This window comes from Cornus florida, unplaced genomic scaffold (assembly GCF_030987335.1).
Source record: "Cornus florida cultivar Cherokee Brave unplaced genomic scaffold, ASM3098733v1 CherokeeBrave_3.0.0_Hap2_Chr02, whole genome shotgun sequence".
NCBI classification, from domain to species: domain Eukaryota; kingdom Viridiplantae; phylum Streptophyta; class Magnoliopsida; order Cornales; family Cornaceae; genus Cornus; species Cornus florida.
In genome coordinates, this window is record NW_026775572.1 from 10,590,143 (window position 1) to 10,617,422 (window position 27,280).

A 27,280-nucleotide genomic window follows, 5' to 3' on the forward strand; every position below is an offset into this window, starting at 1 on the left:
GCTTAAAAATACCACCGATGCAAAATCCGACCCCCTAACGGCCGAAAAGGCAAAAATGGACTTGAAATGGAAAACATGAAAACCAAAATTGACAAATGATTTCAAATTACCATTTGGCCCTTGGCCAGACTTCAAACATGATTTATGAGACCCTATGAAAGAATGAAAATGGAATTCTCACACCCGATACAAAAGTTATGACATAATATCTCATGAATTTTTAATATTTCCATAATGAAGTTTGTAAGTAAAAGTGCATAACATACATGATATATGATATTGGCCTCCGACCTCATTACATACACATCAAAAAAGTGTCAAAAGGTGCACTTAAGTGCACATTACATGGCTTAAACAATAAGAACAAGTTTTGTCAAAATAAACAAAAGTAAACATGATATGCTACCATATGCTTATTCAATGTTATCAAAAATATTTCAAGACTTCTAGCATGTCTAAGAGTGTTGTATATCTCACAACAAAGCTTCTTTACCTGCAAAATACCCAGTAACTTCGGGGTGAATAAACAAGTCTAACAAGTTTATTCGTAAGGGACGAGCATGCATGACTCGATTTCTTTAAGATTTTTAGACAACATGAATCATTTCAAAAAGGGATCATGTCACCTAACATCTATGTCAAAGATTAGACTCAGGGATCATCCTAAGCTATCTTAGATCATTTTCAGCATAAATCACAACATCTATGCAATTCAAACAATATGGAAGCACGTTATACAAAGCAACAAGATAAAGGTTCTTAAAGGTATCAACTTGCAATCTAGAATACAGAAACAACTAAAGTGATCATGCCACCTAACGTCTATGTTCTAAATAAGTCTAAAGAATCATCCTATACCATGTTGAACAATCAAAACACAAATTACAATTTCAATGCAATCTAGCCACATAAAAGCATGTTATACAAGGCAACAAAATACAAATTCATAAAGCTATCAGTTTGAAATCCAAAGCACGAAAACAACAGAAGTGGGTCATGCCACCTAACGTCTATGTTCCAATTGAATCTATAGGATCATTCCTAAACTACATTAGAACATCAAAACACAAATCACAATATCGATGCCATCTAACCAACATTAGAACTTTTAATACAACACGTAAAGCATGGTTTCTCAAAGTAAACATCCTGAAACTTAAAACGAGAAAACAAGTAAGAAACAACAAGTTATAACATCATCTAGTTATCAACTTGAAATGAAATGCGAAATCAAATAAAGTGAATACTTGGACGTCACGCCAGATCAAACTGACAATGTGGTCACTTTAGGGTTACTAGCCCATGGGTAACCTCCCTATATGCGCATTAGACTATATAGAGGGACTATCCCCCGTACTAGAATCACGTCCTAGCCGTAGCCAAACAACGACATCCCCAAGTTTCTAAAATCAACAAGTTGTGCAATAACGTATATATCAGCATGTATATACAAGATAATCAACTATCTACCATGCACAACCAAATTTGAAAACCTATACAATACATGCTCTAAGTCCACAACTAATATGATATGATGAATGTCGAATCTTTAGTGTGCGATTCGTTACACGCTATACATGAAAGATGTTAAATACGAAATGTGCAAATCATTACACAAAGCAACAATATATTCAATAAGGAAAACATATTCTCATGAGTATAAACATCGCAACTATGTTATCCAATGCTCAAAACATAACCAAATGAATATACAATAAGTCCATATCCAGGATTTTGATATAGAAACGACTTTCAAACACAATTAAATCCATGACTCAATTAGATAGAATTTAATTAAATAAAAATAATTATATTCCATAAATTCTAATTCAATTCCAAATAATCTCAAATTAATACATATTAAAGAACATGGCATGGTCATCACCTATATCCATTCTAAAACTCAATTAGGTTATTAGAACAACAAAGTAGAACTCTAATTAAATCATGTTAATTTAATTACCAAGGTTCTAAAGCAACTTCAAATGGTCCACAATTAATACATACTAGTAAACAAGTCATAGCCAATACAAATATCAAGTTAAAATCTTAATTAAGCTAATGAGACCACAAAATAGATTTTAATTAATTCTTTTAATTAAAATCTCTAGATTTTCAAACTTAACCAAATGCTCTCAATTTAACATATCTTAGAGAACATGCCAAGGACTAATATAATATCACATTACAAGCTTATTTCATGCAAGTTACACTTATGTAAATTAAACTTTCACTAAAGTTAAATATAAAATAAAGGTTGCAATTCTCATGTAATTAATCCCAATTTAATATATGTGAACAACTATACCAAAGCTTAATTTTCTAGCATGCCACAATTCAATTCCAAGTTGTATATCACCAAGAGGATTAAATCTTAAACAAGGAAATTAATTAAATTAAAGGTTTCAGAACCTCACCGAATATTCTAAATCAAATATATGTGAAGCTATATGACATGTAGATTAAGAATATCAAGTCGGAATTCAAATGGAGTGAATAGTGCACTCGGGGTAAATTAATTAATCAAATTAACTAAAAATTACTAATTTTCAAAACACCTCCAATTACTTTCAAATTCAACTATGTTGAAGAGCATACTAAGACCAAATATAATATGCTATCACACATTAATTTCAAGCTAGTTAAGGCCACATGAATTAATATTTTATTCAAGATATTAAATAAAATCTTCATTTCTTATCCAAATGCTTCAATTTTAATATATGTTAATCAAGATATCAAGGTGTAATATAATGTCAAGCCACAAGTTTAAAACATGCTATAACTCACCGGGAAAATTAAATTTCATACTAGAAAATAAATAATAAAAAATTCTTGATTTAATATCCAAGCATGCAATTGAGTTGAATAAGCATCACAAACATGTAATAGAGCAAAAAATTAAATTATATAACACCCCCTACCTCAATTTGAGATGAAAACCTCAAAGGCCCACCGAAAAAAAAGTGTTCTGAATCCGCCGAAACCGAAGGGTTTTGACGAAGACAACAAGATCTACATGAATCCGAAGGAAGCCCCATGAAAATCACAACTTGACCTCAAACCCAAACTCAAGAAATAGTCGGAAATGAATTCTAATAAGGGGGAATGGTAGAACACGTCGAGGGAAACAAAAAACGTGAAAGTCGAAGACTTTTCACTTAGGAAAAGTAAATCAAATGAGGAGAGAGAATGTGGCAAATCCATGGGCATCCATGGCTGCTTCAGGTCGTGCAAAGGGAGTGGGGAAGATGAAGAATGAAATATCTCATCCCCCTTTTATAGAAATCTCAAAAAGTGCCCCGAACGGACCCCGCCGGGTCCGAAAAAGTGGATTTTGAGCAAACACGCTCAAACGGCAAAATTTCGTTAACAAAAAAGGTTCAAAATGAGAAAATATGAATAACAGAAGTGATAAGCGCCGAATACTGTATATTCAAGCGCCCTAAATTACATTAACAAAGTCCATTAATTGATTATTTTATGTAGATTATCTCCATTTGCATGTTTTTGTACATTTTCAGGTTAAATTGCAAAAAGGAAGCAAAAATGATGCCTTGTGGAATTTTGAACAAAAAGGGTGCCAATTCTGAAATTCTGGCAGCAGTAGAACCTGACTTTTGTCGCCATTTTCGACCTAGCAAACTCAAGAACTGGACTTCCATCATAACATGAAAGATTTAGAGCTCTGAATCAGCTTTCCAAATCTTCAAGCGGTTCGTCATTCGGAGTTCGGAGCAGAGAGTTATGATCTTCTTACCAGAGGTGCGCAGAACTGCCTGGCAGCACTGAAGTGCTGCCTTTCTCCCCATTTTCGACTAACCAGACTTGAGAATTGGGTCTTCATCAAAACATGAAGTTTTTAAAACTCTGAATCAGCTCTCCAAATCTTCAAACAGATCATCATTCAGAGTTCGGAGCACAAAGTTATGGTCATTCTTCCACAGTGGGTTAGAGATGGGCAAGAATTGCATGTTGCTCATTACACTAATTTGGAGTGCTAGAGACCACCCTTCGAGTGCTCGAAATTCTGGCAGATTGCACTCGGAAATGGCTCAATTTCAGCCACTTGCACATTGGTTTCCTCAATGCCATCTTCCTTCTTTATGAAGTGGTTGGAGGTGTTCCTTGGAGGAGAGAGAGCCTAGTTTGGTGGTAGATAAGAGGGATAAGAGCCACACATCTCCTAAGTAAGTTTGGATCAGATTTTGGGGAGAGAAGAGAGCAAGGAGATTTCCTTCTTCAAGCTTGAAGAAGGAAGCACGAAAATGGAGGAGGTCTTCAAGCTTCTTCCTTCTTCCATTGCTCCTATGGGTAACTAAATCTTCTCTAGGGAGGTGATGAAGCCCCTCCCTTGTAAGCATGTTCTAGTGTAGATTTTACTTTTGGGATTTCAATGTATTATTGTTGGTGATTTTATGATCTAGAGCATCATATGTGTTGTAATGAATTCTAATGTCTATACATAATTATTTTGAGCTATTCATCTTATCTTAGATGGTTTCTCTTCCTAATCATATTGCTTGCATTTCCATAGTGACAATGGAAGTTAGATCATGGAATGATTTTAATGGCATGGAGTTTGAGAACTTTGATAAATCATTGCTTAGGATGCCTTTTGATGGTTTATACTTGACTATTAACTTTGTGTGCTCTCATCATTTAATTAGGGGCTTGATAATCTTTGGCTTAGGGAGCATGTTGAAGACTACACCCTAGTTTAGGTAGTTCAAGCATGTGAATCTTTGATGGATTATTCTTGTTTTTTATTTAATGAACCTCTTGAGGATAGTATAGCAACCAAGGGTTGTTAAGTGTCATGACCATCATTTATGTTGATTTTCCCAATTTAATCTCAATCTAGAATGTGTATAGGGTTGGAGCGGATTCATTTCCCTAGTTTTTCTCTACTTGTATTTCATCTTTTTTTAATTCTTGCAACCTACTAGTTTATGCATCTTTGAATTCCTAGTTTAGTGACCATTAAACAAACCCTTATTACCCCTTATCATTCTAAGAACAATTCTAGACACTTGGGTTGCCATAGACTAGCACAGTCCCAGTGGTTCGACTTACCCGACTAATAGCCCTATTTTACAATGATTCGTGCTATTGCGAAGAGGGTTGATTTATAATTGATTTCGACCGTCGATCAATTTTTGGCGCCGTTACCGGGGACTTGCAAACGGTTTAGCAACCAAAGTTTAGGGTTAAATTTAGTTTGATTGTGCATATTGTGTTTTGTGCATTTTTTTTTCGTGTGGTTTAACCATTTTCGTGTTGTAAGATTCTAGGGACTCGAATCTCGCCATGGGAACGCTAGCGAAGCGTAAGTCTAGAGGACCCCAGGTAACTTTCTTGACCTTTTAGTTTCACATTGTAAGATATCGTGCATGTGTTAAGCTTAGAAGTAGTTAATTTATTTGCAAGCCCTTGTTGAGGCTATATTATTGTTTTAATTCTGTGTATAAGCATCGGTCCTTGTCGTGGCCATTTATTTTCTGTCTTGATAATTGAGGAGAAAGGGAACATCGTATGTGGAGTTGTGGATAATGAATTGTTTTGTTAATTATATGCTGTGCTGTTGATGTTCTGTCGTAGGTCACTCTCTCTACCCACAATCGATTCGCCCATTGATATCAATTCTCTTGAAAGAACTCTTAGAAGAAACCTTAGGGAATCAACTCTTACAAGGGATCTTGAAACTGAATTTAATACAATGGGAGATAATATAGGAAATTTGGGGAATGAAAGGGCTGAAATTCCTAATATCAAGCCAATGACTCTTAGAAATCATTTCATCCCTACCACCTATGCTTCTCCTTCTTGCATAGTAATGCCAAATATCGATGCAGCTCAATATGAGATCAAATCAAGCACCATCCAAATTCTTCCATCATTTCATGGCTTTGATAATGAAGATCCATATAAGTATCTTGAAATCTGTTTGACCATCCGGTTGAGAGGTTTTCCGGACAATGCACTCCATCTCCATCTTTTCCCATTCTCCCTAAAGGATAGGGTAAAATATTGGTTGAACTCCCTCGCTCCCAATTCCATTACTTCTTGGGCCCAATTGCAACAAGAATTCCTTAAAAAGTATTATCCGGTGAGTAAAACCAACCAATGAGGCGTTCCATTCTAAGCTTTTCTCAAATTGATGGAGAACAACTCCATGAGACTTGGGAAAGGCTACAAGATCTTCTTCGGAAATGTCCTCATCATTTGATTCCAAAATGGCAATTAGTGCAAGCTTTCTATGCCGGCTTGACCGAAACCCATAGATTCATGGTTGATTCTTCTTGTGGTGGGATGTTCATGTCCAAGAATGCGGATGAGGCTTGGACCCTACTTGAGAATTTAAGCGAAAATTCACTTCAACATAATTCTCGTAGGGCTTCGACCTCAACCATTGCAAAGAACACCAACCCTTGTCAACCAAAATCAATAAGGGAGGAATCATCTCAAGTGGATGCCATCACTCATAAATTCTACCAATTGATGGCACCACATCTTCCTCCTTCATTGTCTCAAAATTCAGCAAGTTCAGTTTGTGCTTCATGTACTAGTCCATTCCATCTCTCGGAAGATTGCCCCACACCGGAGCAATTTCCCAATCCCAACCAAGAGCAAGCTAATGCCATGTTCTCAAGGCCCGGGCATAACCCGTATTCCAATACATATAATCCGGGTTGGAAGGACCATCCAAATTTTTCGTGGAGGCAACAAGCCCCACAAAATTCCCAATTTCAAAATCAAGGACCTCAAAATCAGCCCTCTTCTCAATATCAATGTAGGCCTTTCCAAGCCTCTTCAAGCTACCGTCCTCCTTACAATCCAAATGTTTCCAATCAACCTCCTGTGTGTCCAACTGATGAGATAGTAGCTGCAAACAAGCAAATGATAGAATCATTAAATAAGCAAATAATGGATTCCAACAAGCAACTCTTGACATCCTTGCAGCCTACTCTCCAAATGGTTCACTCTTATACTCAATCCATAGCTAATCTTGAAAATCAAGTGGGCCAAATAGCTAACTCGGTGAATTAATTGCTTCAAAAGGACAAGGGCAAGCTCCCCTCTCAACCTTTTGAAAATCCTAGAGGAATGCATGTGATTGATGAAACCCCTCCTCCGAGTGGGCCGACTCATGAACAAGTTCAAGCTATCACCACCCTTCGGAGTGATAGAGTGGTTGACAACAAGGTTGATGGAGACACAAGTGAGAAAAACCCTCCTTTGAAAAATCCAAATCCAAGCTCTTCTAATCCAAATTCAAGCTCTTCCAATCCAAATTCTTGTCCAAATACCATTCACGGAAATCCCACACATGTCACCCCAAATGTGGAAACTACTTATGAGCCAAAAGCTCCGTTTACTCAACGTCTTCAAGAGTCGACACATATTGGGAACAAGAATTGTAAAATTCAAGACATGTGGGAAGTTTTCAAGCAAGTGGAGATTAACTTGCCCCTCTTGGATGTTATCAAGCAAATCCCTCCCTATGCAAAATTTCTCAAAGATTTGTGCACTCAAAAGCGCACTTCTAAAAATCATTTGCCAAAAAAGGTGAGGTTGACTGAAAATGTTAGTGCTATCATTCAGCACAGTACTCCTCCGAAGTATAAGGATCCGGGTGCCCCCACAATCTCTTGCGTCATTAGTGACAGAAAAATCGAGAGGGCCCTCCTTGACTTAGGAGCTAGTGTGAATTTAATTCCATATTCAGTCTACCTACAACTTAGTTTGGGAGATCTTAAGCCGACTTCCGTGGTTTTGCAACTTGCCGATAGATCGGTCAAGCATCCACGAGGCATTCTTGAGGATGTTATCATCAAAGTGGACAAATTCTACTTCCCAGTAGACTTTGTGGTTCTTGATACGGAACCAGTCCATGACCCAAAAAAGCACATTCCCGTGATCCTTGGTAGGCCATTTTTAGCCACGGCTAATGCATCAATTAATTGCCGAACTGGGGTGATGGACATTACTTTTGGAAACATGCAAGTCAAACTCCACATCTTTCATGCAACTCAACATTCCTCCAATGAGGATGATTGTTTTCTTGTGGATGTCATTGATGAAGTGGTCGAAGAATCTCTCCCCTTCATTCTAAGCAAAGATCCTCTTGAAACTTGCATGTCCCATTTTGACTTCTCAAACTTTGATGTTGATCAAACCATTCAAAAAGTTAATTCCTTGCTTGATATTAATGCTATCATGGATGTACCTCCTTGGAAAATTCCAAAAGAACCACTTCCCCAACTTTCCACTAGTCTTCCGGTCCCATCATTGCTATCTCCGCCACAACTTGAGCTTAAGCCGCTCCCGGCCCATCTCAAGTATGTGTTCCTTGGTCCAAAGCAAACCCTTCCGGTCATCATTGCCTCGGACCTTCAAAAAGACCAAGAGACCAACCTTTTAGCGGTGCTCCAAGAGCATAAAGAAGCTATTGGTTGGACAGTGGCAGATTTGAAAGGAATTGACCCCTCCATTTGTATGCACCGCATTCATATGGAGGATGACGCAAAGCCTACTAGAGAGGTCCAGCGCCGGTTAAATCCAAATATAAAGGAAGTGGTCATAAAAGAGGTGATCAAATTGCTAGATGCGGGAATCATCTACCCTATCTCTGATAGCAAGTGGGTGAGCCCCACACAAGTTGTTCCCAAGAAATCCGGTCTCACCGTTGTTGAAAATTCAGCGGGTGAGCTCGTGCCACAACGGACTACCACCGGGTGGCGTGTGTGCATTGATTACCGGAAACTCAATTCACCAACTAGGAAGGATCATTTTCCACTTCCATTCATAGATCAAATCCTAGAAAGGTTAGCCGGCCAAAGATTTTATTGTTTTCTTGATGGTTATTCCGGCTATAACCAAGTGGCAATCGCCCCCCAAGATCAAGAGAAAACAACATTCACATGTCCCTTTGGTACTTTTGCCTATCGACGCATGCCTTTTGGGCTTTGCAATGCTCCGGCGACGTTCCAAAGGTGCATAATGTCCATATTCTCGGATATGGTTGAAAAGTTCTTGGAAGTTTTCATGGACGATTTTTCCGTATTTGGCTCTTCCTTTGACTCGTGTCTCAAAAATCTGTCTCTTGTGCTCCAAATATGCAAAGAGACGAATCTCATTCTAAGTTGGGAGAAAAGCCACTTCATGGTCCAAGAAGGCATTGTTTTAGGACATGTCATTTCTAAGCGGGGAATCGAGGTAAATAAGGCAAAAGTTGAGTTAATCTCTAATCTTCCTCCTTCGAATTCCGTCCGTCAAATTCGTTCTTTTTTTAGCCATGCCGAATTCTATCGTCGCTTCATCAAAGATTTTAGCAAAATCTCACGGCCCTTGTGTAATCTCTTAGCCAAGGATGTTCCGTTCAATTTTGATGACGCTTACATGGAAGCTTTCATCAAACTTCGCACTCTCCTCTCATCCGCCCCAATCATGAAACCCCCTAATTGGTCTCTTCCCTTTGAGATCATGTGTGATGCATCCGACAATGCATTAGGGGCGATTTTGGGCCAACGTGCGGATAAACTTCCGCATGTCATTTATTATGCTAACAAAACTCTCTGCGATGCCCAATTGAACTACACCACCACTGAAAAAGAATTGCTAGTTGTGGTGTACGCCTTGGATAAATTTCGCTCTTATCTTCTTGGCTCCAAGGTCATCGTCTTTTCAGATTATGCAGCACTTAGGCATTTGTTAGCGAAAAAAGAGACAAAACCCCGTTTAATTCGATGGATCCTCTTACTTCAAGAGTTTGACATTGAGATCCGGGACAAAAAAAGGACCGACAATGTTGTCGCCGATCATCTCTCTCGCTTACTTATTGAGAAATCTTCAGAATTCGCAGCCATCCGTGATTCATTTCCGGATGAGCAACTTCTTCAAGTTTCACATTCTACTCTTCCATGGTTTGCGGATATTGTCAATTATCTTGCGGTTGGCAAAATTCCAGCTCATTGGTCCAAACAAGAGAGGGACCAGTTTTTCTCCCAAGTCAAGCATTTCTTTTGGGAAGATCCAGAACTATTCAAGTATTGCCCGGACCAAATCATCCGGCAATGCATTCCTGAAACCGAGGCCACAAGCATTCTAAATTTTTGCCATACTCTTGCTTGTGGAGGCCATTTCAGTGCCAAAAAGACCGCTAACAAAGTTCTTCAAAGCGGATTCTTTTGGCCTACCTTGTTTCGGGATGCATACAATTTTTGCAAATCGTGTGAACGATGTCAAAAACTTGGATCCATGTCCCGAAGAAACATGATGCCCCTCATCAACATTTTAATTGTTGAAATTTTTTATGTGTGGGGGATTGACTTCATGGGACCATTTCCATCTTCTTATGGCTATGAGTACATCCTTGTAGCAGTGGATTATGTGTCTAAATGGGTTGAAGCCGAGGCTACCAAAACCGATGATCATAAAGTCGTGATCCATTTCATTTAGTCTCACATCTTTAGTCGTTTTGGTACGCCCCGAGCAATCATTAGTGATGGCGGATCTCATTTCCGAAATCGTTATCTCAAATCCGTTCTTGCTAAGTATTCAGTCATTCATAAGGTTGCTACACCTTACCACCCTCAAACGAGTGGTCAAGTAGAGATTTCTAACCGAGAGATTAAGCACATTTTGGAAAAAATGGTTAGACCGGACCGCAAAGATTGGTCATTAAGGCTAAACGATGCGTTTTGGGCTTACCGGACAGCTTATAAGACACCCATTGGCATGTCACCATATCGACTTATTTTTGGCAAAGCATGTCATCTCCCGGTAGAATTAGAGCACCATGTTTATTGGGCCATAAAAAGGTTCAATTTTGATCTCAAACAAGCCGGCTCTAATCGTGCATTGCAATTAAATGAACTTGAGAAATTGCGTAATGACGCGTATGAAAGCGCAAAAATCTATAAGGCAAAGACTAAAGCTTTTCATGACAAACACATCGTCAAGAAGTCTTTTGCCCCCGGACAAAAGGTTTGGCTTTTCAATTCCCGCTTGAAACTCTTTCCCGGTAAACTCCGGTCAAGATGGGATGGTCCATACATTGTCACTACTGTCTTTCCTCATGGAGCAATCGAACTTCATGATCCTGCAAAAGGATCACTCTTCAAGGTTAATGGCCAACGGCTTAAGCCTTGCATTGATGGCACAATCCCAACCCGAAAAGTTGAGGAAGTCCTCTTGACAAACCCAATTTATGAGGATTAGTGCCAACTCGAACTTCGTCTAGCTATCGACATTAAATTTAGCAAAGCAATGGAAGCAATTCTTCCAATTTCCAAGCTTTCCCCCCTCTTTCCATTGCCTGAGCCTTGAAATTTTCTGGGAAATGGTTTCGAAAAGCCAAAAATTTGATTTTTCTGGAATGCTCTTTAGTTGTGTTCCACAATTTTAGACCGGCTTCTTAGACCTTCTCAACTCTTGTTTTCATTCTCGGAAGTTTCCGACTCTATCGGGCAATTTTTTCGGACTTTCGACTAGGCCCTCACATGCATAGCCTCTTCTCTTCCTGCATTATTGGATCATGATTCCTAAAAATCATCCATACATTACATTGATGTTGCAAAAAGTTGAAAAGTTTCTTAAATTCATTCATGCAGTAGAGAGTAGTTGCAAGGTCTCAAAATTTTCCCAAATTTCATTCATATATTCATTGGCGGAAAATTGCACAGTTTGAAATTTTTTCTAATTTTTCCATGCATTGCAATGAGGTATAGAGTTGAATTTTTCAGCCTTGCATTCGAATGACATGATGTTGCAAAGTTTAAATTTTGTTGCAATGTTTCAAGTTAAAAACATATATATTTTTATGCAAAAATTTTGCATTATTATTATTATTATTAACAATAATAATAATAATAAATTTTCATGAACTTGAAACATTGTCTCAAAAAAAAAAAAAAAAAAAAGATAAGCAATTTTCATTCATTCATAGGAATTCCATTGCAGCCATAAGCTCATAACTTCATGCATTCATTCATCCATGCATTCAAGTTGGTTGAAAAATTTGTATCCCATTATCATGCATGCATAAAAATGATAAATCTTCAGGTTCACAGTTTGCATGAATGCATGCATGCATTGCATTCATGCATCCTCATTCATGTAGTCCAAGTCTTTCATCCAATTTGAGTCCATGCATCCCATGTTACATTTCTTTGTTGCAATCATCCATGCAAACTCATTGCCTTCATATTGCAACATTCAATTTCCATGATGAGCAACTTCATTGCTGTGCTCATTGTCTTCATTTTGAGCAATCCCATTTCCCATTTGAGTGCTCGCAGCTTTTAAAGCATCAATCCTAGCTCACTGCCTCAATTTAGAGCAATCCAATTTCCATGTGGAGTGCTCGAAATTCCTTGCAGCTACAATCAAGGTTCAACACCAAAATCACGAGCCTACTGCCTTTATTTAGAGCACTCTAGCTCCCATTTGGAGTGCTCTAAATGTGAACCAATCTTGCATGCACTCACTGCCCAATTTTAGAGCACTCTAAATTCCATTTGGAGTGCTCTAAATTTTCAGCCCACCATCCCAAGCAGCATGCTTCAAACTATGCCAGCGATGCATGCTCGAAGCTTCTACAAACCACACCAACCCACAATTCCAAACCCACCAACCATGCACACTCCCAACTCTCGGCTTCCCTCACAACAAACCCAACACCTCCACTTCGATCATCAACCCAATAACCAACCAACCATACCAACCTAACCAATCTCTCTCTATCTCTCTACAACACCGCAAACCATCCTGCAAACTACCCTAACCATCAAACCCACACCATGCAACCATTCTCCACGACCTGCATGCATGCCCCTCTTGGTTCACCACCCTGCAGGCAACCCCCATGCTCAATCACCCCAACCCCTCCACTCACCTTACTGCCCCATTCTAGAGCACTCGAAGCCAAGCTTCGAGTGCTCGCCGTTCCTTGAGTCCTCTCACCCCAGCTAACCGAGCCACTGCCCCATTCTAAAGCACTCGAAGTCCAACTTCGAGTGCTCGAGCTAAGCTTTCCCTCTCTCTTTTAAAACCCCGAAACCACAACTCCAACCTCAACTCCTCTCTTCGGCTGCAAGCCACACCAAGCTCTCACTCTCCTTCCCCACCAAACCCACCACCTTTTCTCTTTCCTCCAACCCCCACACAACCTCACCCCCTCTCGGCTGCAGCACCACTTCTCTCTCCCTCTCTCCCTTCACCCGAAACTCCTCACCCACCTTCACCATAACCAACAAAAACCACCACTTCACCACTCACCACCCACTGCCCCTTACCCCAACTCTTCCACCACCCTAGGCCACATTCCCCACACCACCTTAACCCACCATCACCACCACCCCCCCCCCCCCACCTAGGATAAAGTCATTCTTGCTCTAGGATACACTCTCTCTCAAGGTATGCCTCTGCTATCTTTTCTTTTCACTTTCTTAGTTAAGTTGTTGTGATCATATTGAGGAGTATGGGAAATACCTTTAAGGAGGTTTTGTTGTGCTGTTGATGTTGCTCTATGCTAGAGCCTTGTTTGTGCACAAAATTTTTGGGTTTTGATCCTCCATCCCACTCCTCTTCACATTCTCTCTTTTGTGGTGCACGCCAGGTGCTCGCTGAAATTCCTCAACCAAGTCCACCTCTCTAAATGTCTCGTGCCGGTCCTTCTCGCCCTCCTAGACCCTCTGCGGGTGCCCGTGCTGTCAATCGTGAGCGACCACGTGATCCTTGGGTTGGCAAAGAGCTCAACTACGAGCTCTCATTTCCGCTCACGGGCGCCTTTGACACTGTCCCCACTACTTCGTGGCTGTAGCCGAATTGACTAACCGGCGTCTGCAGCACATTTGCGCGCCCCTTGCCAAGGTTGCCTACCCCCGTGTAGTGCGCCTCTTCTACCAGAATCTCCAATGCCCTAAAGAGCCACCCATTTCTCTCACTACATCCATTGATGGCACCACCTATGCATTCACTATGACTGACATCATTCAGGTTTCTGGTTGCCCCATTGAGTGCCCCGCTGACCTTTTGGACCCTACTGGCCATACGTTGTATGAGCAGGTCGATGATATGACTGTCGAGCAGGTAGTGGCCGCCATTGGCAATGTTGACGATCCTAATAGGCCCCGGCCTTTTATCCGCAAAACCGCCTCTGGTTCATTGACACTGTTTTCAAGCACAATGTCTGTTCTTTGGTGCATAGCACCGAGCGTAAGGGCCTCCTTTTGCAAGCCTTATATGTCATGGACCAAGGCCAATGGTTCTCCATTCCGGAGCTCATTTGGACAACATTTATGAAGTTTTGGCATGACGCTCATAATGCACGGGTTCCGCTAGTTGAAAATCGGAAATTGCCTTTGCCGTTTTTCATCACTCGGCTCCTAAAGCACAAGGGTTTCATTGTTCCTCCCCATGAACCAAAAAGCGAAAAGATTAAAAATTTTACAAGGCGCCGGTGGATCAATGTTCTTAGCCATTCTAGTACCCCTCAGCCTGCTGCCCCCCTGTTCATCCAAGCTCCACCTCCTCCTCCTTCTGAGGATGCTTCCACGGCCGCAGCCGCTGCAAGGTTAGAGCCTCCAGTCGACTCTCAGCAGGACCAAGCTTTCATCCGGGCTAGCATTGCCGGTATTCATGAACGGATGGATCGTTTTGAAAATTCTTTGTCCGCATACACTCGGACTATGTGTGTGACTTCTTCCCGTGCCGAAGAAGATCGTCGTCTTGCTATTGAAGACCGCCGTGTCGCAGCTGAGGAACGTTGTTTGGCTCAGGCCGACCGGCGTAAGACTCAGTCTCTCCTCCATTCCATCCTCGCCCGTCTTCCCTCTGGACCATAGCTGCTGCGAGTGTTGGACCTTATCTTTTTGTTTCATATGTACATATTTCTCTTGTATCTGTTGTTTTACTTTTGCACTGTAAAAATTTGCTATGTATAGGTTGCTCTAGTAGACATGATCCCTGTACAGCTCTTTTTGTAATCATGTAAATTCTTTTTGAAATGCAAATTCTCTCTTTTCTGTTAACTTTATGTACATTATTTTTCTGTATTTATGCTTGTGCTATTAATGCTTTTTGTAGTTGTCTCTTTTTGCTTTTCATGATGCTATCTAAGTTGCGCAGTCCAATTCAAGTTTGGGGGTTCTTCTCCCCATGCCTTTTCCTCCCCCTGGGTATTTTTGTTCCTTTTCATTTTTCTGTCATTTTTTGTCTTTAACTTCAACCCATGTCCACATTGAGGACACTGTGTAGTTTAAGTTTGGGGGTGCAATATTGCATTTTTGGCATAATTTTAGTATCACTATTTTGTAAAGCAATGATAGTATAGCTTGAAACTTGTCGGAAACAAAGCATATGTTTAATACCTTGTGTATAGAAGCAATTGAGAATTTTTGAAAATAAAGAAATTTGAATTTGAAGTAATCATGCAAAATATAATGTAGTCTGTATAAATGCCTCAATTAGATTCTTGCTGGATTTACACTCTTATAAGCTTCACAATGCACAGATGCACATTGGAAACTTAACTGAGACATGCAACTTGATTGACCTTGACCTTGGCCTAGTTAATCTGATTTGATGAACCTGATAGATGAATATCTTTGGCATGATATAAGTTGTCAAAAAAAAAAAAAAAAAAATGAAGATGAGAAAGAAAGAAAATAATGACCAGTTGAAATTCGTAACCTTTCCAACTCGAGCTATTAAGCCCTATGAAGTGTCTCTACACTTAACACCCTAAAGCCGTCTGGTTTGGGAGTTGTTGGCCTAACGCTTGCTACATGGGTTGATTAGAAAGCTTAAAGGACTTAAACATTGCACGATCATTCAAAAAAATGTGTGTAATAAACATGCTTTGTTGGAATTCGTAACCTTTCCAACTTGAGCTATTAAGCCCTAGGAGTGTCTTTATACTTAGCACCCTAAAGCCGTCTGGTTTGGGAGTTGTTGGTCTAACGCTCGCTACATAGGTTGGTTAGAAAGCTTAAAGGATTTCAACACTGCACAACCATTTTATGTTTCACTTTTGAGTTATAATAAATTCTTAACAGGCAACAAAAATTGTCTTGAAAATAAAATCATGCCTTAGAGACTTCATGTAAAGGGGAATTCATTGATTTGAAAACTTGTACCTTGGAATTGGAAAAGAAAGTAAAAGCCACATGTTGAGAATTCAATTCACTTTCACTGGAGTTTGAGTTATTTCCATTTAAGATATGACAATTGAATTATTTATATGGACTATGATGTTGATGCATGCATGTTGAAATGGTTTTTGCCAATTTTTGTATCAATGCTTCATATATGCAAGGTAGTCTTCCCAATGATCCCGTCACCAGCTCTTTATCTGTTTCAAGTTGTATTTGAGCTATGTTTATGTTTATTTTTGCCATGGTGGATATTTTTGTAATAGCATTCCCATGTTTTTCATTCCATTGAGTTTTGCATTTTGGTTTTGCTAAGGGACTAGCAAAATGTAAGTTTGGGGGTGTGATAAGCGCCGAATACTGTATATTCAAACGCCCTAAATTACATTAACAAAGTCCATTAATTGATTATTTTATGTAGATTATCTCCATTTGCATGTTTTTGTACATTTTCAGGTTAAATTGCAAAAAGGAAGCAAAAATGATGCCTTGTGGAATTTTGAACAAAAAGGGTGCCAATTCTGATATTCTGGCAATAGTAGAACCAGACTTTTGTCGCCATTTTCGACCTAGCAAACTCAAGAACTGGACTTCCATCATAACATGAAAGATTTAGAGCTCTGAATCAGCTTTCCAAATCTTCAAGCGGTTCGTCATTCGGAGTTCGGAGCAGAGAGTTATAATTTTCTTACCAGAGGTGCGCAGAACTGCCTGGCAGCACTGAAGTGCTGCCTTTCTCCCCATTTTCGACCAACCAGACTTGAGAATTGGGTCTTCATCAAAACATGAAGTTTTTAAAGCTCTGAATCAGCTCTCCAAATCTTCAAACAGATCATCATTCGGAGTTCGGAGCACAAAGTTATGGTCATTCTTCCACAGTGGGTCAGAGATGGGCAAGAATTGCATGTTGCTCATTACACTAATTTCAAGTGCTCGAGACCACCCTTCGAGTGCTCGAAATTCTGGCAGATTGCACTCGGAAATGGCTCAATTTCAGCCACTTGCACATTGGTTTCCTTAATGCCATCTTCCTTCTTTATGAAGTGGTTGGAGGTGTTCCTTGGAGGAGAGAGAGCCTAGTTTGGTGGTAGATAAGAGGGATAAGAGCCACACATCTCCTAAGCGAGTTTGGATCAGATTTTGGGGAGAGAAGAGAGCAAGGAGATAGAGTTCTTCAAGCTTGAAGAAGGGAGCACGAAAATGGAGGAGGTCTTCAAGCTTCTTCCTTCTTCCATTACTCCTATGGGTAACTAAATCTTCTCTAGGGAGGTGATGAAGCCCCTCCCTTGTAAGCATGTTCTAGTGTAGATTTTACTTTTGGGATTTCAATGTATTATTGTTGGTGATTTTATGATCTAGAGCATCATATGTGTTGTAATGAATTCTAATGTCTATACATGATTATTTTGAGCTATTCATCTTGTCTGAGATGATTTCTCTTCCTAATCATATTGCTTGCATTTCCATAGTGACAATGGAAGTTAGATCATGGAATGGTTTTAATGGCATGGAGTTTGAGAACTTTGATAAATCATTGCTTAGGATGCCATTTGATGGTTTATACTTGATTCTTAACTTTGTGTGCTCTCATCATTTAATTAAGGGCTTGATAATCTTTGGCTTAGGAAGCATGTTGAAGACTACACCCTAATTTAGGTAGTTCAAGCATGTGAATCTTTGATGGATTATTCTTGTTTTTTATTTAATGAACCTCTTAAGGATAGTATAGCAACTAAGGGTTGTTATGTGTCATGACCATTATTTATGTTGATTTTCCCAATTTAATCTCAATCTAGAATGTGTATAGGGTTGGAGCGGATTCATTTCCCTAGTTTTTCTCTACTTGTATTTCATCTCTTTTTAATTCTTGCAACCTACTAGTTTATGCATCTTTGAATTCCTAGTTTAGTGACCATCAAACAAACCCTTATTACCCCTTATCATTTTAAGAACAATTCTAGACACTTAGGCTGCCATAGATTAGCGCAGTCCCAGTGGTTCAACTTACCCGACCAATAGCCCTATTTTACAATGATTCGTGCTATTGCGAAGAGGGTTGATTTATAATTGATTTCGACCGTTGATCAAGAAAAAACGGCATCGAAAACTGAGTCCCGAGCATAAAGTTATGCCCAGAACAAGTTCAGCGGCAACCGGGTCCAGAAACTCTGAAACTGGAAAAAAAACGACCAGAAGGAAATTATATGAATTTACAAGTCAACAAAAAGTGAAAATGAATCCCGTATGAGGATCCAGGTTCCAGACAAGATATTTTGCAATAACTTTCGTTAATTGCACAATGGCCCCTACAAAATGGGTTAACTGCGAAACTGCCCCAGAATGAAAATATCTTCCAAAAGATATTTTCTTAGATACCCCTGAAATAAAATATCTTCAAAAGATATTTATGAAAAACACCCCAAGAAATGAAAAAGATTCTGAAGAATTATGCATCCACACCCCTATAGACACCGGGAGCAACCAGAGTATTTTCTTGAAAAAGTAAAGATACGTATTTCAAGGAAATCACTCAAGATGAAGGCACGTGAAGTCAAAAACCAACTCTGAGCATGAGAAGTGAGGTTGTGCCAACAACGTGACAAATGGGAAAAGGACGAAACAGGAAAAAAGACGAAAGACGTATAGTGTCGAAAAACAAAAAATGCGAAAATGACTTAATCCTCAAAGGAAGTTGTCAATCCTCGGAAAAGAGTCTTAGGAACCAATTTCGAGCACTCGAGATGACACTAAGCGACACGAAACAAAGCTCTAAAAAGAAAATTAAACGAAAAAAATTCATTCGTAAAATTTCAGGAAAAAGGAAAGGGAGGCAAATGACCGGGTCGTTACAATAACTATATGATGTTGTAACTTGTTGTTCCTTCTTTGATTTCCCATTTTAAGTTACAAGATGTTAACTTTGAGAATTCGTGTTTTATGCGTTATATTGGAAGTTCCAATGGTGGTTAAATTGCATCGGTATTGTGATTTACGTTTTGTTGTTCTAATGTAGCCTATGACGATTCCTTAGACTCATTTAGAACATGGACGCTAGGTGGCATGAACCACTTTAGTTAATTTCGTATCTTAGATTTCAAGTTGATGATTTTGAGAGTTTATATCTTGTTGCCTCGTATAACATGCTTCTATGTTGTTTGGAATTGCATGATATTGTGATTTATGCTAGAAATGTTCTAATGTAGCTTAGGATGCTCCATAAGTCTAACCTTTGACATAGACGTTAGGTGATATGATCCTTTTGAATCGTTTCATGCTAGTCTAAAAATCTAAAAGAAATCGAGTCTATGCATGCTCATTCTCTACGAGTAAACTTGTTTACTCACCCCGAAGTTATTGGGGGGTTATTTCAGGTACGAAAACTTGGTTCGTGATGCTCACCATTTCATGGATGACTTGTAACCTTTAAGTTTCCATTTCATGTAAATGTTGGCATGAAATGCCTTTTTGTAGCTCTTTATGTCAAACTTGTATATTCCATGTATGTAATGTGTACATAAGTACACCTTTTACAATGTATTTGGCATGTATGAGATGAGGTCGAAGGCCAATGACATGTCTAATGTATTCTATGTAACTTTTGACATCATGAAATAATATGAAAATATTGAAAAACGTTAAGTTATTGTTTCACCATGAGTGCATCGGGTGTGGGAATTTCATTTTCATTCCTTCATAGAGTCTCATTAGTCATATATATGAAGTGTGGCCATGTAACGACCCGATCATTTGCCTTCCTTTCTTTTTTCCTGAAATTTTACGAACGAATTTTTTTCGTTTAATTTTCTTTTCTGAGCTCTGTTTCGTGCCGCTTAGTATCATCTCGAGTGCTCAGAATTGGTTTCTGAGACTCTTTCATGTGGATTGACAACTTCCTTTGAGGATCGAGTCATTTTCGCATTTTTTGTTTTTCGGACACTATGCGCTATTTCGTCTTATCTCCGTTTGTCAATTTTTGGCACAACCTCACTTTTCAAGCTCGGAGTTGGTTTTTGACTTCACGTATCCTTATCGTGAGTGGTTTCCATGAAATACGTATCTTTACTTTTGCAAGAAAGTACTCTGGTTGCTCCCGATGCCCATAGGGGCATGGATGCATAAATCTTTGGAATTAATTTCATTTCTTGGGGTGTTTTTCATAAATATCTTTTGAAGATATTTTATTTCAGGGGCATCTAAGAAAATATCTTTTGGAGAATATTTTCATTCTGGGGCAGTTTCGCAGTTAACCCTTTTTGTAAGGGCCATTTGCAATTAACGAAAGTTATTGCAAAATGTCTCGTCTGGAGTCTGGATTCTCGTACGGGATTCATTTTCACTTTTTGTTGACTTGTAAATTCATAGAATTCCATTCTGGTCATTTTTCTCCAGTTTCAGAGTTTCTAAACCTAGTTGCCGCCGAACTTGTTCGGGCATAACTTTTTGCTCAGGACTCAGTTTTTGACGCCGTTTCTTACATTGTTCATATTTTATTATTTTAAATCTTTTTTGTTCATGGAGTTTTTCCGTTTGAGCGCGTTTGCTCAAAATCCACTTTTCCGGACCCGGCAGGGCCCTTTCGGGGCACTTTTTGAGATTTCTATAAATAGGTTGCCCTAATTTTTAAAATCAGATTTTCAGATCTTCTTCCTCCTCTTGGCTGGCAGCCATGGGAGCCCAAGGGGCTGCCTTCACTCTTTCTTCTCCTCCGCTTGATTTCCTTGGTAGAAATCATTCGGCCTTAGCATTTGTTGTTCCCCTCGTCGTGCTCTACCATTATTCCTTATTAGAATTCATTTTCGACAATTTCTTGAGTTTGGCTTTGAAGTCAAGTTTGGATTTTTATGGGGCTTTCTTCGGATTCATGTAGATTATGTTGTCCCCGGCATAACCCTTCGATTTCGGCGGATTCGGAGCACTCTTTTTTCAGTGGGGATTTGAGGTCTTCATCTCAAATTAAGGTAGGAGGTGTTATAGGTTTAATTCTTGTTATATAACATGCTATTGATGCTTATACAACTTAATTGCATGATTAAATATGAAATCTAGAGATTTTATTATTTAATTTTCTTGTATTGGATTTAATTTTCCCGGTTGCTTATAACTTGTTTTAAACATGTAGTATGGTAATATAATACTCTATAATATGGTCATTGACATATATTAAATTGAGGGAATTTGAACAAGTATTAAAGATTTTATTTAATATTTATCTTGAATAAAATATTAAATTATATGGCCTTAACTAGCTTAAAATTAAAATGTGTTAGCATATTAAATTAGGCCTTAGCATGCTCTCTAACATAGTTGAATTTGAAAGTAATTGGAAAATTAGTAATTATTAATTAATTTAATTAATTAATTTACCCCGAGTGCACTATTCCCTCTATTTGAATTACGACTTGATATTCTTGATTTACATGCCATATAGCTTCACATATATTTGATTTAGAATATTCGGTTAGGTTTTGAAACCTTCCATTTAATTAAATTCCTTGTTTAAGATTTAATCCTCATGGTGATATACAACTTGGAATTGAATTGTGGCATGCTAGAAAATTAAGTTTTGCTATGGTTGTTCACATATATTAAATTGGGATTAATTGTATAAGAATTGTAACTTTTATTTTATATTTAACTTTAGTGAAAGTTTAATTCACATAGTCATAGATTGAATGAAATAAACTTGTAATGTGATATTACATTAGTCCTTGACATATTCTCTAAGATATGTTAAATTGAGAGCATTTGGTTAAGTTTGAAAATCTAGAAATTTTAATTAAAGGAATTAATTAAAATCTATTTCGTGGTCCCATTAGCTTAATTAAGGTTTTAACTTGATATTTGTATTGGCCATGACTTGTTTATTAGTATATATTAATTTGGGACTATCTGAAGTTGCTTTAGAATCTTGGGATTTAAATTAGCATGATTTAATTAAAGTTCTACTTTGTTGTTCTAACAACCTAATTGAGTTTTAGAATGGATATAGGTGATGACCTTGCCATATCCTTTAACATGTATTAAATTGAGGTTAATTGGAATAGAATCGGAATCTAGAGAATTTAATTGTGTTTATCTATTTAAATTCTATCAATTTGCTTCATGATCTAATTGTGTTTTATAAGTGGTTTCTATATTCAAATCATGGACTTAGACTTATTGTATATTCATTTGGTTATGTTTTGAACATTGGATAACATAGTTGCTATATTTGTACTCATGAGAATATGTTTTCCTTATTGAATATATTGTTGCCTTGTGTAATGATTTGCACATTTCGTATTTAACATCTTTCATGCATAGCGTGTAACGAATCGCACACTGAAGATTCGACATTCATCATCTCATATTAGTTGTGGATTTAGAGCATATATTGTATAGGTTTCCAAATTTGGTTGTGCTTGGTAGATATTTGATTATCTTGCATATTCCTATTGATATATGCGTTGTTGCACAACTTGTTGATTTTGGAAACTTGGGGATATCATTGTTTGACTATGGCTAGGACGTGGTTCTAGTACGGGGGATAGTCCCTCTATATAGTCTAGTGCGCACATAGGGAGGTTACCCATGGGCTAGTAACCCTAAAGTAACTATGTTGTCGGTCTGATCCGGCGTGACGTCCGAGTATCCACTTTGTTTGATTTCGCATTTTATTTTCAAGTTGATAACTAGATGATGTTGTAACTTGTTATTTCTTATTTGTCGTTTCATTTTAAGTTACAGGATGTTAACTTTGCGAAATTATGTTTTATGCATTGTATTGGAAGTTCCAATGTCGGTTAAATTGCATCGATATTAAAAATCGTGTTTTAACATTCTAATAAAGCTTAGGATTGATCCTATTGATTCATTTATAACATAGACGTTAGGTGACATGAACCACTACTGTTATTTTGTGCTTTAGATTCTAAGTTGATGGCTTTGAGAACTTAAACCTTGTTGCATTGTATAACATGCTCTTTTGTTGTTAAATTGCATGGATAATGTGATTCTTGTTAACTTGTATTCAAATATGCTTTTGTCATGTTGTGTGGATTACTCTAGACCTAATTCAATTGTATTGAAAATGCAACTCATGTTAATCTATGCTCAAGCATTCTTCTTGTCGTGTTCTTTGGATTATCCCAACCATGATTCGTTTCATACACGTATGTATATCATGATTCTTGTTGCTTAGACTCTAAGGTAGCTCAGGATGCTCCCCGAGTCTCACTTGGACATAAACGTTAGGTGGCATGAGCCCCTTTGACATGTTTCACCTTAAGGTGATAAATTTGTAAAATGCTAGATCAATGCATGCTCATCTCCTACGAGTAGCTTTATGTTACTCACCCCTACGATACTGGGGCATATTTCAGGTACGAAGACTTGGTTCGTGAAGCCTAGCATTCCTTGGATGTCATGTAGCTTTTAAGTTTCCATTTCATGGAAATGTTAGCATGAAATGTCATTTTGTAGACTTATATGTCAAAATATGTATATTTGATTCCATGTATGTAATGTGTACTTAAGTACACTCCTTTCAATGCATTTGATATTTATGAGATGAGGCTGGAGGCCAATGACCATTATATTGTATTCTATGTACTTTTTAACTTCATGAAATATTGTGAAAATGTTGAAAAATCGCAAGTCATTGCTTCACCATAGTTGCATCGGGTGTGGGAATTCCATTTTCATTCTTTCATAGGGTCTTATAAATCATGTTTGAAGTGTGGCCAAGGGCCAAACGGTCATTTGATCCCGTTTTGTATTTTTGGATTCTGAGTTTTCATTCTAAGTTCCATTTTTGCCTTTTTGCCCGTTAGGGGGTCAAATTTTGTATCGGTGGTATTTTTAAGTCGTAGACCATTATAGCACGTCCAAATAGGTAAGTTACGTTTACGTACATAGTCGTTTCCGGGCAAAACCTTATCGTTTGTGATTTGAGCCTCTTGTGAATTCATTTCGCACTTTTTTTGCATATTCTGATCTAGGGGCATTATAGACTTTTCACTGTAGTTTTATTTTCTTCTTTCAACATGGTTGAATAGAAAACATGATTTTAGGGGGGGTTTCTTTTTCGTGTTTTTCCAGAAAATATCGTCTTGATATCGGAAATCGCTTACGAAGTTCAGTTCTCAGTTTTTCAATTTAGCAGCTTTTTGGACCTCCATGACCAGATTTCATGGAGGGGCATTTCGGGCATTCTACATTATGTTTTTTTAAATTCTCTCGCGAATCACGTAGAAAACTCAATTTTAAGGGGGGTTTCTTCTTTGTGTTTTTGCAAAAAAATTCATCTAGGCAAATTCAGCCTCTGTTCTGGATTTTTCTGAAAAATAACCCCACAGCAGCTTTATGGGCTGCTGCTGCTAGCCATGTGTGCACCCAGTGCGCGCACGGCGTGCATGGGCGTGCGCATGGGGCTGTCATGGCCCCTTGTCGGGCCGCCGCGACGTCAATTCTTCTTTTTAGCTTTTCTCCTTCGTCCGGACTCCGATTCAAGTGAAATTTTTTTTGAACTTGATTAATTTTTCGTCGTCTATCCAACGGTGTGCTCGGTTACACCCGGATATTTTTGGATAATTACCAGTTTACACTTAAAGCTTTAAGTGTCCGTTTTTCGTTGTCATGCCGTTTCTCCTTCGTCCGGACTCCGAATCATGCGATTCTTGAGTCCATCTTGATTAGTTTTCGTTAACCTTCCAGCGGTGTGCTCGGTGGCACCCGAATCTACAGTTTTCAGAAATGACTATTTTGCCCCTGGGGGCTTATTTGTCATATTTTCGATCTTTTGCTTCTGCATCAATTCTTGTTGAGTTCCACGACCTCATGGAAGGTCACTTTGGCTTCTTAGAGTCTTATTTTCTGTTTTTGCTTCCGCATTCGGATCCGTTATCGGATCATCCTTACGGTTCATCACAGGACACGCTGGCCTAAAAACCAGGGTCGTCACAGGCTAAAGGCCAAACGGTAAATTCCAATCATTTGTAAATTTTGGATTTCAAAATTTACATTTCAAGTTCATTTTCGCCTTTTTGGCCGTCGGGGGGTCGGATTTTGACTCGGTCATTTTCGGGAGCCGCAGACCATTCCTGCGCGCTCAAAATCACTTACTACGCTCGCGTGCATATTCGTTTCAGCTTAGAAGTGCATTTGGGGTCAAATGCAGGCTTGGTACAAAGTTTCATTTTTGTCGTTTTTAAGCCTAAACTGAGCATAAGGGCATTTTGGGATTTTCACATGAAAAATAAAGTTTTCTTTTGCCATGGTTGGCTAGAAAACATAATTTTGAGGGGGGTTTATTCTTTGTGTTTTTTGAAAAAAAGCCCAAAAAGTCCTCAAAATCACATTTCAAACTCAGATTCTGCTAAGCCTTCAGCAGAACGAGCGCTCGTAGGTGTCGCACGAGCGCTCGTAGATGGGGCAATAGGGTTTGGCCCTGGGATGAGTGTCATACGAGCGCTCATGGCCTTTCACGAGCGCTCATGGTACTGTTCATGTGTGTGTGTGTTTGTGTCTTGGTTCAACACTGCACCTCCGACTTCAAATCATCATATCTTCTTCGTTTTAACTCCGAATTGGTCCGTTCTTGAGTCTAAATTGACCGCGTCGAAATAAGATTTCCAATGGTACCAATTAAAGCTTCAGACTCATCTTGTAGCTCAAGATATTTAAGTTTTAGTGAAATAGTATCAGTTTTTGGTTCGAACCGGGATAAAGTTCCCCTTCCTTCGACTTCAGGACTTGATATCTTTGTCATCCGGACTCCGAATCAAGTGATTCTTGAGTCCAACTTGGTTAGTTTTTCATTATCTATCCAATGGTGTACACGAGGGTACCCATTTCAGTTTAGAATTATCATTTTACCCTTTAGCCTTAAATGCTCATTTTTCATCGTCTTGCCGTTTCTCCTACGTTCGGACTCTGAATCATGTGATTCTTGAGTCCATCTTGATTGGTTTTTCGACGTCTTCCCAGCGGTGTGCTCGGTGGCACCTGAATCCATATTTTTAAAATGACTATTTTGTCCCTGGAACTTAATTGTTATTTTTTTTTATCCCTTGCTTCCTTATTCCTTTGGGTTCCATGACCTCACAGAAGGTTATATTTCACTAACACTTAAATTCAAACAATTATCCAGAAAATCCACAACTTATAATTAACAATTAAAAATTTCAGCACTTGAAAATTCTAAAAAAAAATTAGTGATTAATTCCCTATTATGTGTGTGTTTGTGTGTGAACCTGCAACAACAGCTCCAAAATTGCAATTAAATAGTGCTGTTCGAGTACTTAATTCAGCTCTTAATTCTAAAATAAATTAGATTCTTATTCAATTGAATGTGTGCAATTTTATCTTTTTAGTGAGCTAGACTTCACTTAACACTTAAATTCAAACAATGATCCAGCAAATTCAATATTTATAATTAACTAAAAGTTTCAGCACTTAAAAATTCTTAAAAAATTTAGTGTTTAATTTCCTGTACCTGCAACTACTGCAAATCCTAAATCTAAAACTCCAAAATTGCAATTAAATAGTGCTGTTTGAGTAGTAAATTCAGCTCTTAATTCTAAATAAATTAAATTCTAATTCAATTATCACTTAACACTTCAATTCAAACACTTATCCAACAAATTCACAATTTATAACTAACAATAAAAAGTTTCAGCACTTAAATATCTAAAATTTTAGTCTTTAATTCCCTATTATGGGTGTGAATATATATATATATATATATAGATAAATAAAGAGAGGGAGAGAGATAGTACTCTGTGGGAATTGAGTGTGATGCCGAAGGAGGGATCGAGGGAGGCGGCAATGGCGGAGTCGGCGGCGTCTTTGGAGCGGAAGGTGATGTAGGCGACACCACCAGGGTCCATGCGGGTGCGAGATATGCCGCCGTAGATCTCGAATCGGGATTTGAGGTCTAGGACAGAGCAGTCCGGGGAGATTCCGATGACGATGACCGTCATGAGCGACTTGGCGGAGGAATTCCCCGGCCGATCGCCGTCGGCAGCGGCGGAGTCGGGCTGCGGAGTGGGCAGAGGGCGACGCCGTTTTGGGAAAGAGTAGGGGGCATGGCGGGAGACGTAGGGTTTATCTCTCTTGCGGCTCATTTTTGTTTGGGGAGAAGG

At 38.7% G+C, this 27,280-nt stretch overlaps 1 protein-coding gene across 1 annotated transcript; it reads right to left on the minus strand.

The window, feature by feature from the left end:
* Positions 1–215: 215 nt before the first annotated feature.
* On the minus strand, positions 216–27,280 carry LOC132285328 (uncharacterized protein At1g27050-like). Its single transcript, XM_059787504.1, has 2 exons — positions 26,915–27,280; positions 216–493 (listed from the first exon to the last, which is right to left on the minus strand). Exons 1-2 carry the CDS (start codon positions 27,260–27,262, stop codon positions 374–376), a joined length of 468 nt encoding a protein of 155 aa, XP_059643487.1. The 5' UTR covers positions 27,263–27,280; the 3' UTR covers positions 216–373.

Coding starts and splice junctions, on each gene's coding strand:
- LOC132285328 (XM_059787504.1), bottom strand. CDS start 27,262: ATGAGCCGCAAGAGAGATAAACCCTACGTCTCCCGCCATGCCCCCTAC. Junction 494..26,914: donor TCACACTCAATTCCCACAGA/GTACTATCTCTC, acceptor GGTATTTTGCAG/GTAAAGAAGCTTTGTTGTGA.